A 17,056-nucleotide genomic window follows, 5' to 3' on the forward strand; every position below is an offset into this window, starting at 1 on the left:
GTTATCCTTCACAGTTCTATTTCTGGCATGGTGAACACAGAATTCATAAAGGAATTAGTTAAAGTTAAAACAGCAGCTATATATTTTATTCTGTAATATAATTCTTCTCATTTAATGCTGTTGCATACAGATGCTTTTTTTTTTAAGGTCTCAATATGCACAACGATGCACTTCATATGCGGATCCAAAATTAACAATGTTAGTTTTATTTGCAAAGTTCTTCAGATGAGACACTGTGGACCTGAAGATGCAATAGTCACAGTCCCAAACTCTAAAATGGTATTTTAAAGCAATTTAGTAGCCACAGTTTCACTCGATCTGACTTTCCTAAAGATTGGGTTCTTACTCTGATTCAAGAACATTCATAGAATTTGTATACCAATTCCTTCTCCAAGAGCTAAAACAATTATTTACTGCAAGTTCCTTTCCAAAAACTAAAGATTACAAATAACAAATTACATACAATTTGCCCATAAGAACAATCATAATAATTTACACAATGATGTCCTCTTTAAACACCAGGTAATATCCAAAAAACTTGAGAACCTCATACCCACGGGCCAAGGCTTCTCCTAAACAGATGTGGCTATCTCTAATTTAATATAAATGAGGAAAGAAAAGTATTTTAAAAAAAACTAAATACGCTGCTCTAAAACCGATCAAAATGAAATGCCAGGAGAAGAGGTTTTAGAAAAAAAAAATTATGCCTGTAACATAAACATTAAACAGTGCACTGATTTTTACCACACTAATCACACTTAATTGTAGTTTTACAAAAGACGTGGTCCATGTTTTACTTAAAAGTTGTAACAAGTTTAGAATTTGTTTACTTATTGGTTCTTGATGGTGACGGTGATTTGGTAGGGTTTTTCTTATTTGTGTTTCTAAGTTTGCTTACCGATTCTTCCTGGAATACCTCTACAGCCAGAATACCAAGGGGCAGACATTTTTTTTTTTTTTAAAGAAATATATCAAGTGTCTGTGTGGACTCACCAGGGTTTTCCCACACAGGAAGGCAATGCTGCTCTGGACTCTGTGATTTGTGCCTGGCCGGTCACAGCTCACTGTTGTGTTGAATTCCAGGAGAGATCTGGTTGCACTTCTCAAAACAGAGTCACCTATTTGGAGAGAAAAGAGAGTGAACAGGCTATAAAATATACATAACCAAACAGCTATTTCCAAGAAAAAGCAAATTAAAAGTAGCATTGTAATTTATCTGATAGCTTATAAATTTATAAAACTTTCCTTTCCCAAAATTTTCCATCTCAGGAGTGGCATCCCTATTACATTACACTGAGTGCCATCTTTACCTTGTCTGCTGCTTTCCATACATCAGAAAGGTCCACAGCTATATGCCCATCAATCTGTCCCCATTTCCCCACCTCTACTCCCGCTAAAACCACTACCTGCGCTCCAGCACTGGCTACCTAACTGTTCCCCCTGCCTCCAGACTAGGCTCATCCCTCACCAGCCTCACTTCCTCATCCATCTTGCACCAGTGTGATCTTCAAAAACACAAATCAGAATATATAACTCAGCCACTGAAATTTTTCAATACTTCCCATCATATATGCTACAAAATCAACATTCTCTAGAAAGGCCCACAAGTACAGTGACCACATCTCTGTTTGTCTGGGACATTACTATAACAATCCAGAATTAAAAGTCTATATAAAAATCAATATGATGGGGGTTGGCATAGGAATAAACTGATGAGAAGACTAGAATAGAGACCAACTGACTAGAAGAGAGAGCATAGAGACACAAATGTGAATTAAACTTTGATTACGACAGAAGTAATAGATCAGGGAAAAGAGGAAGCTGTTCAATAAGCAGAACGGGAAATAAAAACAGAACTGGAAACAAAATGGTTATCCATATGGAAAAAGATAAAATTGGATCCCTATCCAGTACTGGGTACAAAAACCAACTCTAAACACAAGCTTGTCCAACCCGTGGCCCGTGGGCCACATACAGCCCAGAATGGCTTTGAATGCAGCCCAACACAAACTTGTAAACTTTCTTAAAACATGATATTTTTTGTGATTTTTTTTTTTTAGATCATTAAGTATTATGAGTATTAGTGTATTTTAGGTGTGGCCAAAGATAACTATTCTTCCAATGTGGCCTAGGGAAACCAAAAGATTGGACACCCCTGTCTAAATGGATTAAAGATGTAAACATCAAAATACAAACTTCAAAATTTGGCAGAAATCTTAAGATAGAGAAAGATTTCTTATGACTCAAAATGATTAACAAGGTTGACCTATTCAATTTAAGAGTTTATACTCATCAAAAAATAGCTTAAAGAAAACAGAAGTTATCAACTGGGAAAAACACAGAACTGGTAAAGAACCAGCGTCAAGAATTTCTACAGACATTCACACGCAAACAAATAAGAAAAAGAATTTTTTATATATAATTCCAGGAAATAAAGGACGATGAATTACCTCTGACTGAGAAAGCACACACCATGCCAGAAAGGAGAGAGAAGGAAAAATCCACACCTAGCCACACAATGGTGGATTTTAATATCCAATGAAAAGAAAAAATTCTAATCTAGGTCACACGCAATAGAAACCCAATATAAAATGAACAAGACATGATCAAGCAAACCAAAGAAAAATGTACATCAATAAATATGTTAAGAGATGTTCAATGTTACTAGTGATCAAGGAATTTCAAATCAAGACCAAAATGGTATACCGTTTACAGCCATCCCTCTGGCAAAAATTAAATACCAAGTGTCAGACGTGAGATGGCTCAGAGCTCTCCTGTATTGCTAGTGAAATGTTAACTGGTTCAACAACTATGTAAGTCAGCAGGACATTATGTCCTAAAATTGAACATTTGTGTGCCCTATGGCCTAGTTATTCCACTCAGTTATTCCACTCTTCTGAAGAGCAAAAACCTGGAAATAACCAAAGGCCCATCAACAGAAGAATGGATAAATTAACTTTGGCAGATCCACGCAATAAAATATTACAGCATCCAGAAGGAATAAAACACAGTAAAAAACAACAATATGGTTGATTTGTAGTTAATATTACTGTTATCACTTAAGTCCCAAAAAGTTACACATAGGAAGATATACACTTTAATAAAGTTAGTTGCATACACAGATTATTTTTTGGAAATTAGATACAGTAAAAACAAAAAAAATTTAATACAAGATGGGAGCTAACGATTACTTCTAGTGGAAAGTCAAAGAGGGAAAAGCAAAACAGACAGTGGTTACTGCCAAGATCCTAGATTTTTGTTAGTAACAGGGCTCACTACATTACACAAAACAACTAATTTTTTAAAAGGAAAAAAGTTAGTCCACGGATTAACACATGGATCACTGTATGTGTCATGAGTTCGGGATGCAGCTAATCCAATCCCATATACACCTGAAGTCTTGGGGCAGGGGCGAACCAGAAGTCAGCGCTGCCCCACGACACCAGGCTGATGGCCCAGTGGTTCTCCTGCCTGCGTGCAAAAGTCGGCCAGGATCATCCTTCCCCATCTGCAACGCCCAGGGTCTTTTCTAAAACCTTTGCCCAGTCGGCTCAGCCAAAAGGACACAGAACCCCTGCAGAGGCTCTGAAACCAAGGACAGTGCCCCGTGGACAGCTCCCTCGCCTGGACAGCTTCCGCGCCTGGACAGCTCCCGCGCCTGGACAGCTCCCGCGCCTGGACAGCTCCCGCGCCTGGACAGCTCCCGTGCCTGTACAGCTTCCGCGCCTGGACAGCTCCTGCGCCTGGACAGCTCCTGCGCCTGGACAGCTCCCCGAGTCCCGCCTGCAGTGGGCGTGTCTGGGAGGCACTCAGCGGGGCCGGGGCGGGCTCAGCGGTGCCGAAGTACCCGCCTAGGGAGTGCAGCCGGAAGTGCGTGAGGGTTGGAGACGCGGAAGGCGCGTGGGGCGCAGCAGGCACACGGGGCATGCAGAGTACAGGGAGGCGCGAAAGCGGGAGGCGCGAAGGGGGAGGCGCGAAGGGGGAGGCGCTAACAGAGAGGCGCTGGGGAGTGGAGGGCGCCGGGTGGTACAGGGGATAGGGAGATAGGCACAAGGGTGGGGAGGTGTGGGGGCCGGAGGAGCATGAGGAGGCGAGGGGTGCGGCGAGGCGGGGAGCGGAAGGCAAGGAAGCCTCGGGAGGCACGGAACCCCAGGAGGCGCAAAGGGTGCGGGGAGGCACGGGGGCCGAGGAGGCGCAGAGGACCGGGGAGGCGCAAGAGGCCCAGGAGGCACGGGGTCCTGGAGAAGCGGGAGAGCCAGGAGTCTTAGGGGACATCGGGAGGTGCAAGGGACCCAGGGAGGCTCGAGGAGCTCAGGAGGCGCGAAAGACTGCAGTTGGGGGAGGAGGGGGATGGGGTGGGTGGAGGATGGGGGGCGGCCGCTACAGGCAAACGGATGCAGCGTCTCCTGGCAGCTTCAGAAGGCAAGCCCCCAACCTCGTGTCCTGTTCGCACACAGGGTGACCCCTCTGTGCCAAGAGCCCCTGTGGGTCCCTCATAATGTGCGGGTCACGTCCTGAAAAGGAGGCAGAAAAAAAGCCCTGGAAGCGGGAAGGGAGTGAACCAGCCGCACGGCCAAGCTGGCGGCCACTGCATCCCTCAGAGGTAGACCCGGGCGGGGCACACACCCACCCCTCGCCGGCTTCCTCGCAGCCCAGTGGCCAAGGGCAGACACCGGCGAGAGCCGCGGAGAATCGCGGCCTCCCAGGGAAGGGCCGGGCAAGGACTGCGGGCTGCCGCCACCACGCCAGGCCCCCAGCCTCTCCCCAACATGCCAGGCCTCGGCCTCCCAGACTGCAGACCCTAAGCTCCAGGTTCGCAGGGCTGCGCGCCGGAACCCCTAGGACTCGCTGGCAGAGCCTCTTTAGAACCACATTAGACCAAGCTGTATCATCTTTTATGTACAAAGTTGTTCGTTGTTTTTCAGCTGCCAGGGCTCCCAGTTTGAGATCACGTCACCGGAGCCTGCCCAGATGAACCAAGCTTGCAACACGGGGGAGAATCTAAGCGCTAGGACTGAGGAGTGGGACTGAAGTAAGAAGCGCACACCGCAGGGCAAGATCCAGGATCCAATCAGATAGAGCCCTGGTGTCATCTAATTGCAAGATCCAATCAGATCATACCTTATTACCATAAGCTTATAAAACCCCACCCAGCCCCCAGCTCGGGGAGACAGGTTTGAGCTTTCTTCCTGTCTCGTCGCAGTGCAGTCCACTCTCTCCAGCAAAAACCCTGCACTTTGGTGTTTGGCTTTCCCTGGTACACTGGCAGACGGGTCCGGTTTGGTCTGGAGACACTCTAGGCCATGCTTACACACTCACCAGGCCTACCAGGACACATTCGCCAGGCCCTCCAAACAATGCTTACAGTAACCACTAGGCTGCACACGCGGGCCCTCCACACCACACACCACACCACACACCACACCACACCACACTTGGCCACACCCCCGGAGCCGCACCTTCAGCTTCTCCAGAATCCGCAGGGACCTCAGTGCCAGCCAGGCCACACAACCCAGCACTCCAAGCCACACTCACTAGACCCACCTGGACCACCAGGCCACACCTCCGAGTGCTCCAGATAGCGCTTGCCAGGCCCTTCCAGACCACACTGGCCAGGCAGCACCTCGGAGCCCTCCAGGCCATGCTCTCAAGGGTACCACCATGCCAGGCTGCACCGGGCCCTCACGTGCAGCTCAGTCAGACCACCAAGTCACACTCTGCCGGCCCACCAGGCCGCACTCCAAGCCCAAGCAAGCCCACAGTGATTAGGCCTCCTCGAAGCCACAAAGCCTGGTGATCCTGACTTCACAAGCAGCCCTCCTGCCTGCCGCAGGGCTACAGCAAAATTATATTATTGCCATGGCAATTAGAACCTACACGGCAGAGAGCCCTTCCTGTCCTACTTCCTGATTTGCTCAAGCAAGTCTTTCCTCTCTCCCCTGCACACCCACTTAGCATTTCCTTCAACATACACTATTCATGCTATTTTGCCAAATTAAACAAAAACAAAAACAAAACACTCATCCAATGTTTTTTTACTTCCAGCTTCTCTATTTTATGGATACTCTTTTAAAAAGATATTTATTTTCTTGCTATCACCAACACACTCCTTGGCCACCCCTCTTGTCCCCTGAACTGGCTGTTCCCCCAGAGAGACACACAGCTCACTCCTTCAACTTGAGGTCTTTACTTACATGTCACGTTCTCAGTGACACTTACCCTATTTAATATCCTTGCACAGGCCGGGCGCGGTGGCTCAAGCCTGTAATCCCAGCACTTTGGGAGGCCGAGACGGGCGGATCACGAGGTCAGGAGATCGAGACCATCCTGGCGAACACAGTGAAACCCCGTCTCTACTAAAAAATACAAAAAACTAGCCGGGCGAGGTGGCGGGCACATGTAGCCCCAGCTACTCGGGAGGCTGAGGCAGGAGAATGGCGTGAACCCGGGAAGCGGAGCTTGCAGTGAGCTGAGATCCGGCCACTGCACTCCAGCCTGGGCGACAGAGCGAGACTCCGTCTCAAAAAAAAAAAAAAAAAAAAAAAAAAAAAAAAAAAAAAAAATCCTTGCACACACACCCCTGAGCCCTCAGTACTCCTGATTACCCTTCCTTTCTTTTTTTATAGCAGTCATCATGGTTTAACATACTACTTAGCCATTGCTTTTTTTAATCTGTCTCCCACCCTACTAAAATGTAAGCTCCATGAAAAAAAGAGATTCTTGTCTTTTGTAGTGACTGACTCAATTCCAGTACCTAAACCAGGGCCTACATATCACTGACAGTCAAATATTTATTATAAATAAACATTAACTGTTGGCTGTTTTAATATAATGCATACATATAATTTTAGATGATTTAAGCAAATAAATAAGAAGAAAATACACTATAAATTACTGAACCATACCCATACAGATTGTTCCAGCATATGTGCCACAACAAACAATGCTACCAAAAACCTTTTGTAGAATTATCTACATATAGTACTACTACTTCTATCCGTTTGAGTCACAAAAGATTATGTGAATATACGTCTTAAAACGGAACAGGTATTGCCAGACTATCAGGAGAGACCATAAATCAGATAAAAACATGAGTTGTATCCAAAACTCAACCAGGTAGCATCTTAAATATCCAACAGAATTCTAGGTTTTAAAAAAATAAAAGACTTAAGAGGAAAAGGCATTTTCACATCTTATGAGTCAAAGAGATGAAAGATACAATCCAATGATCAATCCAGATGCCTGCTCTAGATTTCTGTGAATGCATACAAGAATCAGACACTACCAAATCACTGGAAGTCAGGGGCCAGGCTCTTTAGAGTAAATGAATCACCTGGGATGGCGACTACAGTAGGACTCACTGTGTCCTACCAGGTCACTAGCAAGAAGCCAAACAGAATTCCAGGCTCTAGTGGTAACCTCAATTAACACTGTTCCCTAGTGAGTACATTACCTCAAGTTAAATGGGCTGGTAACAGGCTTCCTGAAATGGATATAGAGCTTTAATCCTCAGAAGGTTAATTAAAATCATAATATTAATATTTGGTGTGATAGGAAAAATGTGAATGTACTTGGTATTTTTACTGCAATATTTAATATAACTCCAATCCAAAGTTTATAACTCAGCAGTTAATTCAGACTTATGCCACAGTATTAGAACATTTAAGAGAATTTTAGGTTTTATCATAACTAGTAAATATATAAGAATTATTAAATATATAATACTCTTAAATGTATAATTATTGTTACACTGAATTTTTAACTGTTAAGTCAGACATCTGAGGTACTTAAAAAGGAAATCAAATACAGTTGACCCTTGAACTGCACAGTTCTGAACTTCCCAGGTCCACTTATACATTGATTTTCTTTCCCCTCTGTAACCCTAGAACAGCAAGACCAGTCCCTTCTCTTCCTCCTCCTACTCAGCCTACATGAAGACAATGAGGATGAAGATCTTTATATGATGATCTACTTCCACTTACTGAATAATAAACATACTTTTTCTTCCTTATGATTTGTTTTTTCCTGAGACACGGTCTCACTCTCTTACCTAGTCCTGGGCTCAAGCAATCCTCCTGCCTCAGCCTCCCAAGCAGCTGGGACTACAGGCATGTACCACCATGCCTGGCTAATTCTTTTACTTTCTGCAGAGATGGGGTTCCACTATGTTGTCCAAGCTGGTCTCAAACTTCTGGGCTCCACTGATCCTCCCACCTCAGCTTCCCAAAGTGCTGTGATTAGAGGTGTGAGCCACCACACCTGGCCTGATTTTCTTAATAGTTTCTTTCCTTCACCTTACTTTATTGTAGGAATACAGTATTTAATACATATACTATGCAAAATATGTGTTAATCGACTTTATGTTACTGGTAAAGCTTCCCATCAACAGCAGGCTATTAGCAGCTCTGGTTAGAGGGGAGAAGTTAAAGGTGGATTTTCAACTGTGCAGGGGGTTGGTGCCCCTAACTCTAGTGCTGTTCAAGGGTCAAATGTATATAAAATGTATAAACCACTTTAAAATGTGAAGATAATTAGGTTGCAAATGGGACCAAATATTGTTCACAGGCCCTATAAAAATGATGGCTAACATTTGCTAAGATTCACATATGTAGTATCATTTGCCTAAGGAAACACTAATGTATGATTATTTTAATTTCTTCTGAGCTCCTTGGATGTGTGGATAATGTATGATTCCTCAATTTAAAATAATGTAATGTTGCTTAAACCAGCATTTAGGTCTTCATATTTGTTTCTCACTATAAAAAATTTTAGGGCAGCAGTCCCTAACCTTTTTGGCACCAGTGACTGGTTTCATGAAAGACAATTTTTCCACGGACTTGGGTTGGGGGCAGGATGGTTTCAGGATGATTCAAGCATATTACATTTATTGTACCCTTTATTTCTATTATTATTACATTGCAATATGTAATGAAATAATTATACAATACACCATAGTGTAGAATCAATGTGAGCCTGAGCTTGTCTTCCTGCAACTAGATGGTCCCATGTGGGGGTGATGGGAGACACTGACAGATCATCAGGCATTAGATTCTCATAAGGGGCCACAACCTAGATCCCACGCATGTGCAGTTCACAATAGGGTTCGTGCTCCTATGAGCGTCTAATGCTGCCACTGATCTAACAGGATGCAGAGCGCAGGCAGTAGTGCAAGCAATGGGGAGCGGCTGTAAATACAGATGAAGCTTCACTCTCTCACCCACCACTCACCTCCTGCTGTGCAGCCCAGTTCCTAACAGGCTACAAACCGGTATCAGTCTGTGGCCCAGGGGTTGAGGACCCCCACGTTAGAGCACTTTAAAACTCACACCAGGCCAGGCGAGGTGGCTCACGCCTGTAATCCCAGCACTTTGGGGCACCAAGGTGGGCGGATCCCTTGAGGTCAGGAGTTCAAGACCAGCCTGGTCAAATGGTGAAACCCCATCTCTACTAAAAATACAAAAAAAAAAAAAAAAAAGATTCGCTGAACATGGTGGTGCCTGTGATCCAAGCTACTCAGGAGGCTGAGGCAGGAGAATCACTTAAATCCAGGAGGCGGAGGTTGCAGTGAGCCAAGATCACACCACTGCACTCCGGCCTGGGCAACAGGGTGAGATTCTGTCTCAAAAAAAAAAAAAAAAAACTCACACCAACTATTATCTTCCCAAAAGGATTGAGAGACAACCATCTTCCTACAGCAACATATAAATAAATGTGCCCATTTCCAGGCTCCCTGCCAGCACTCTATGATTCAACCACTTAAATTTCTGCCAACTTCTCAAAGAAAAATGAGATCTCATAATTGCTCTGATTTGCATTTATACCTGGTGATGTGGCTTAGCTCTGTCTCGCCACCCAAATCTCATGATGAATTGTGATCCCGAGTGTTGGAGGTGGGGCCTGGTGGGAGGTAATTGGATCACAGAGCTGGTTTCTAATGGTTTAGCACCATCCCCAAGTGCTGTCTTGTGACAGCGTTCTCACGAGATCTGCTTCTTTAAAAGGGTGTAGCACCTCCCCACTCCTCTCCTGTCACTATGCGAAGAAGCTGCCTGCTTCCCCTTCACCTGCTGCCATGATTTTAAGTTTCCTGAGGCCTCCCCAGCCATGCTTCCTATACAGCCTTTGGAACTGTGAATCCAACCTCTCTGCTTCATAAATTACCAAGTATCAGGTAGTTGTTTATAGCAATGTGAGAAAGGCCTAATACACCTGGCTTACTAGTGAAGTTGTATCAACCGTCTGGATTTCTTCTTTTGTGAATTACCTGTTCTTTGACTTTGCCATTTTTCTCCTGGGTTGTTTGTTTTTCTTACCAATTTTTAAGAAAAATTCTCATCCTATTAGTACATTGACAAACATGCTGGAAATGTTTTTCCCAGTCTAGCATCTGCCTTTTGTCTTTAGAACACCTTTTAGTCATTACAAGGTATGTAATAAGAAATGTTCCTCTTCTCCTGTATGGCTTCCAGGTTTCCTTAAGGAAGGTTCTTCTAGATTATATCTACGTGTTATTAATTTTTTTGCCAACGTTCTCTTGTCTTTTTACTTTCAAATCTTAACTGAGCTGCAATTTCGGTATGTGATCTAAAGGAGGGATTGAACTTTGTTTCCTAAGAGACAATAGCTACTTACACCCAATTTTTTGGTTGTAAGTTATCTTAAGTTACCATATATATTTGGATCTATTTCTATACTAGCTCTTCTATTCCTCTGATCTGCTGGGAGCTCCAGTTCTTGTGGTCGTTTTGAAGGTTCACATTTTTTCCTTTCTAGCAAGATCAAAAGAAGTTTTTTCTGAGATGTCCTCTCAGAGCCACACACTCAGATCTCTCATCCTGGTCTCCATTTCAGCTCCAATCTGTCTGATGTGACCAGATGACTCAAATAAAAACACAGCCCTGAGTGAATACACAGGCTCTGGAGCTGGCTGTCCACATTCAAATCCATAAGCACACCACCTCCAGCAAGGTGCTCATTGTAGAGGCTAAAGTAACTCCATTCTGGAGGCCAAATAGCCCTGCTGACTTCTGATTAACTCCAGTTCCAGGAAGACCTCCAAGATTTCCAGTTTATCTACTGTTCCTCATGTAAGAGCAGGCACTTATCATGAATCCTCCCCTTAGGTCAAAAAATCTACTTCCATGGTCCTACACATCCCTTCTGAACCACCCCTTCCCTATGGTGTATGAGCCCTGGGTCCCGGGTGGGTAATGGCGGAGGGATTCATCTCATCTCGTGACTTCTGGAGATGTGGCTTCTATTCACAAGTCCCTATTAAATGTTCCTTTCTGAGAAACTGGGTGTCAGCCTCTTTCTTCAGCCTCTCAACTTCCTCGGACTCCAGGGGCAGATGTGCATAGACTCGCCCACTGTGGAACACAGATCCATTTTGCACTTCAGTTTCTTCATTTATAACATGAGGGAAATGAAATCACCTACTTTAAAGGGTTGTTGAATGAATTAAATGAGATATTTTACTTTAAAACATTAGGCCTAGCACATGAATGTGCAACAAATTTAGGTATTTTTATTGTATATGCAAATTAGATTTGATTCGGGATTATTCCTATGCTACTGTCAATGTCACTGTCATTCACTCATACAAACTGCTCTCTCTAGTTGAAGAAAGGGAGCCGTTACTGACAGTCCTGAAAGTATATATGAAGACTCCCTCTGGAAGTTTCAAGCTGTGGGAAGGGAACTGGTCACATGTATTTGGGGGGGAAAAATGAGATTGGAAACTGCTAGTTTATAAGAGTATCATCATCAACTTAACCTGTAAGTTACTTTTTAGTCATCTAGTTATCTTTGGTATCTCCCCCATAAGCATCCTTTCCTATTCCACTTGGCCAGCTTCCTAAAAACACCTTCTATCACATCACCTCCCCGTTACCATCACAAAAGATCTGTAATGGATCCACTCCCTACCAGGAAATAACAACTCTCTTCCTCCCTGGCTTTCAAGGCCCACAGAACTTGGTCAAACTCAAACTCTGTCCAGTGAGGCCAAGCTCACAAATTATCCTTCAAGTAAGTTGTCTCCATCTGGCATTAGTCTACGTGGTACTATACTATACTAATACTATACTATACTGTACTGTACTGTACTATACTATACTACCATAAACTCAAGACATACTTCCATTAGCCAAAAATATTGAAATATTATAATAAAATCAAGAAGAAAGCTACTTTTCCTTCTTTCTGAACACCTACGTAACACTGACCAACAGGCTTACTTGTGGCCTTTCTCTGTGAGTTCTCAAAAGAGCACAATGAGGAAATTGGCCATCTCATCTGTAAGTTTCCTAAGTATATCACCAAAGGGTAACATTTGTCAGACCCAATAATTCACGACAATCCAGTGCTTTCTCAGATCTCAATCCCAGGCCCCAAATCCCTCTCACCAGGTTTTTCAGTCTGGATGGTCTCTTTGTAGAGAGAGAGGGAAATCAAACAGGAACTGGGCCTCAACCAGCAGACCTCGCACTCCCTTATCTTCTTACTCTAAACACTGCTTTCTACAAAGCTCTTTTAACTGTGTTTAGGAATTTCCACGCAAAATGACAAGTGGAGGTTTCTTTTGTTTCGAGACAGCTGAACACAGTTGTCAGAGGCCAGTTCTCAGAAGAACCAGAGTTACAGGCGAGCAACCATCACCAGAATGGACTATCAAGTGGAGAGTACTGGAGCCTAGTGGAGAACCCCTGGGACGAAGCCAGGTCAAAAAAAGAAAAGGAAACAAGAGAGGGGCAGAGAGCGGCTAGGAGCCCTGAGGGACTTCGTATTCCCTTGAAAGGGGTGGTGGGAATGCCACTGCTGCCCCTCGCCTCTGTGGCCAACTGCTGGTACCCAAACTGTGGCAGAGCTTTCCTACCCTCGCAAACCCAAACACTGGTGCGGGCAGCAATGTGGGGATGTCCTGAGGGCATTACATCAGACTACCGCTTGTGCCAGGTTGCTCACCCTCCAGTGGACCTGGGTGGCAGCAGCAGCGGTAGCGGGCATCATACTAAGGGCAAAGCCCTTGGAGGACTGCCTGGGGAAGCTCAGCACTGATGTCTCTAATCACCAGAGGCCCCACAGACCTTTCTTGGCACCTGCTGAGACTGCAGCAGCAACACAAGGCTGGCTAGACCCAGGGGAGCTACGGGGTTCCCAGAGGCCTACCCTCAGGGAGTGCTGCTCCTAAGGGAAGAAAGAGTCCAGTATGCCAAGGGGGCACCCCTTGGGACAAAGGAGACCAGAGCATTCACTTTCCTGTGCCCAGGAGCATGGCTTGTGGGCTGAGAGACTGTGCCACCTGCAGTGGAGACAGGGGTGCATGTCTTGTGGGCTAACAGTGGCTGTGCCACCTGCAGCGGAGACAGGGGTGCATGGCTTGTGGGCTGAGAGACTGTGCCACCTGCAGCAGACACAGGGGTGCTGTACTCAGCTCTGCAAGGGAGGAGCATGCTTCCAGCCCAGGAGCCAGGTGGTCTCAGTGCTTGGGCACGGATGTGGGGAGTGGGACTTCTCCTCTCCTACCCTCCACCCACTGCTGTTGGGCACAGTCGTGGCTGCTCCCACAGGTTGGCACAGACACATGGGACAGTGGCCATTCTGTGGCTGTTAGGCGCAGCTGTTTCCACTGGCAGTGTACCCACTGGGCCAGGACTTGTATGAAAGGTGGGGCCCCCCATCTACACGGACCCACAGCATCCCTGTGGCAAAGAGCAGGAGAGCTACAAATCTGTGTGCTTTGGGTTGAGGGAGGAGGCTCAATGCAGAAGACAAGTTGGTAGTAAGCCATGGGACAGGTGTCTCTCATGGCATTCACTACACTGCAGCCTGAGACAGACAGCGATATTCTCATGTTCTGAATGTCCCCAGCACCAGGACGGGGTGTGACAGGGAGGCAGATTGTATTCCTATCTGCCCAGGCCATAGAGCTGGGGCAGTCCCCACACCTCCCCACAGACACCTTGGCAACTTCTACAGAGCTTCCCCTGCTACCCGTGTTAGGGCTGGTGCTTGAACCACCGCAGTATCCAAGAGAAGTGGCAGTTCAGTTTAGCTTTCTCCCCTACTCAGGGGTTGAGCAGGGAGCTCAGGCCACTGTGCATTCCACGGACCACATCACTGCCTGAAGCAACAGCTTCCCCCATAAACAAAGGTCACGCATAAACCCATCAGATTCCACTGCAGCTAGCTTCTACCAGTAAATACCACCAGCTGGCCTGCACAACCCAATATAAATTCTGCTGCCACAAGTGCAAAGCAAAGGAGAACAAGATAACTTCCTGAGAACTCTGCCTTCCAGGCCCAGCGGGAGATGGGTGAGGACCCTGCTCACACACCCAGCACATCACTACTATCACTAGCATTTGAGAAAGCTACCACAAAAAGGCCATCTATAACCAAGAAACTCAGAGTCTTTGTCACTGAAAGCACCCAGAACTGAAGTCAAACAACTATATACAACATACATTATATTCACATTCTCAAGGGAAAAAAAATTCTGCCAAAGTAAATTTAAAAATAAAGAAAAGATAGTTTATCCAGATGAGAATGAAGCAGAGTAACAACTCTAGAAGTATTTAAAAAAAAAAAAAAAAAAGAGTGCTGCAACATCCCCAAGACTCACACTAACTCTCCAGCAGTGGACCCTAATGAAAATGAAATCCTTGAAATACCAGATAAGGAATTCAAAATACTGATTTTAAAGAAATGCAATAAGATCCAAGAGAAAGTCAAAAAACCAACCCAAATCAGAAAAACAACACAGGATCTAAATTAAAATTTTACTAGAGATAGCTATTTTTTAGAAAACCAGACAGAAATTCCAGAAATAAAAAATTCATTGTAGGAATTACAAAATACAATTGAAAGCTTGAACAGCAGACTAGATCAGCAGAAAAGAGAATCTGATAGCTTAAAGACAGGTTTGAATTAACCCAGACAAAAGGTATAAAACTCACATATCTTAAAAAAAAACGATCCAACCATATGTTGCTTACAGAAAACCACCTAACTGGTAAAAACAAAGACTCAAGGTAAAGAGGTAGGAAAAGATATTCCATGCAAACAGAAACCAAAAGTGAGCAGGAGAAGAAATACTTGGACAAAACAGCCTTTTAAGTCAACAACAGTTAAAAGAGAAAACAAAAAGAAGACCATTAGATAATGATAAAGGGATCAATTCAACAAGATATAACCATCCTAAATACAAATGCACCCCACACCAAAGCACTCAGATTCATAAAATAATTACCACTAGACCTAAGAGGAGACAGACAGCAATGTAATAATAATGAGAGACTTCAACACCTCACTAATAGCAGTAGAAAGATAATCAAGACAGAAAATCAACAATAAAACACTGAACTTAAATTGGACTCAGGATTAAATGGGCCTAAAAGATATTTAAAGAACATTCTACCCAACAACCACAGGACATACATTCCTCTTAGCACATGGAACACTCTCCAGGATAGACCATATATTAGGCCACAAAACAAGTCTCAATACATTTTAAAAACTGAAATCATATCAACTATCTTCCCAGATCACAGTGGAATAAAACTAGAAATCAATTCCAAGAGGAGAACTCTCAAAACTACACAAATCCATGGACATTAAACAACCTGCTCCTGAATAACCTTTGGGTCAATGACAAAGTTAGGATGAAATGTAAAAATTTTTTGAAATGAATATAAATAGAGACATAATAGACCAAAACCTTTGGAATACAGCAAAGCAGCGGTAAGACGAAGTTTATAGCACTAAATGCCTACATCAAAAAGAAAGATCACAAATTAATGACCTAATGTAACCCTCATGGCACTTGAAAAAAAAAAAAAAGAACAAACCAAATTGAAACCTAACAGAAGAAATAACAAAAATCAGAGCAGAACTAAATGAAACTAAGACCCCACCCCCAAAAAATGCAAAGTATCAACAAAACAAAGTTGGTTCTTTGAAAAGATAAACAAAATCAACGGATCACTACTCAACCAAAAAAAAGAAGAGACGCAATTCAAACAAGCACAATCAGAAATGAAAAAGTAGACATTAAAACTGGTACTATGGAGAGACAAAAGATCATCAGAGGCTACTATAAACATCTCTACACTCAAAAACTAGAAAACCTAGAGGAAATGGATACAATCCTGGAAACATACAACCTCCCAATATTGAATCGGAAGAAACAGAAATCCTGAAAAGACCAATAACAAGTAGTGAGATTGAATCAGTACTTTAAAAATCTCTCAAGAAAAAGCACAGAACCAGATTGAGAGCCAAATTCTACCAAAGGTACAAAGAACTGGTACCAATCCCACTGAAACTGCTCGCTGCAAAAAAATATTATAAAATAAACTCAGGTTGGAGGGAATCCTCCCTAACTAGTTCTATGAAGCCAGTAACACCCTAATACCAAAGCAAGGCAAGGACACAACAAAAAAGGAAAACTACACGCCAATATCCCTAATGAATACATGCAAAAATCATGGCCTAGAAGAATTAGTATTGTTAACATGACCATAATGACCAAAGCAATCTGCAGATTCAATGCAGTTTTTATCAAGGTACCAAAGTCATTTTTCACAGAATTAGAAAAACAATCCTAAAATTCGTATGGAACCATATGAGTAGCCAAAGCCTGAATAGCAAAAGCAAATAACAAAGCCAGAGGCACCATGTTACCCGACTTCAAATTATACCTGAAGGCTATAGGAATCAAACAGCATGGTACTGATATAAAAATAGGCACACAGATCAGTGGAACAGAATAGAGAACCCAGAGTCAAAGCCACATACTTACAACCAACTGATCTTTGACAAAGTGGACAAAAACATAACACTGGGGAAGGGATACCCTATTCAATAAATGGTGCTGGGAAAACTGGACAGCCATATGCAGAAGAATGAAACTAGATCCCTATCACTTACCATATACAAAAGTTGGAGACTTAAATGTAAGATCTGAAACTATGAATATTCTAGAAGAAAACCCAGGAAACACTATCCTGGACATTGGCCTAGACGAAGATTTCATAACTAAAACCTCAAAAGC

The 17,056-nt window shown here is 43.8% G+C and overlaps 1 protein-coding gene across 2 annotated transcripts in view; it reads right to left on the reverse strand.

Moving 5' to 3' along the window:
• IGF2R (insulin like growth factor 2 receptor) overlaps positions 1–17,056 on the reverse strand; it is a 136,397-nt gene that overhangs the window by 93,741 nt on the left and 25,600 nt on the right. For both annotated transcript variants that reach the window (XM_033234290.1, XM_033234289.1), the window contains exon 3: positions 994–1,118. In XM_033234290.1, coding sequence (XP_033090181.1) covers positions 994–1,118 — 125 coding nt within the window. The remainder of the gene's footprint in view (positions 1–993; positions 1,119–17,056) is intronic.

Source organism: Trachypithecus francoisi, unplaced genomic scaffold, assembly GCF_009764315.1.
Source record: "Trachypithecus francoisi isolate TF-2019V2 unplaced genomic scaffold, Tfra_2.0 Lachesis_group15, whole genome shotgun sequence".
In the NCBI taxonomy this organism is placed as follows: Eukaryota; Metazoa; Chordata; class Mammalia; order Primates; family Cercopithecidae; genus Trachypithecus; species Trachypithecus francoisi.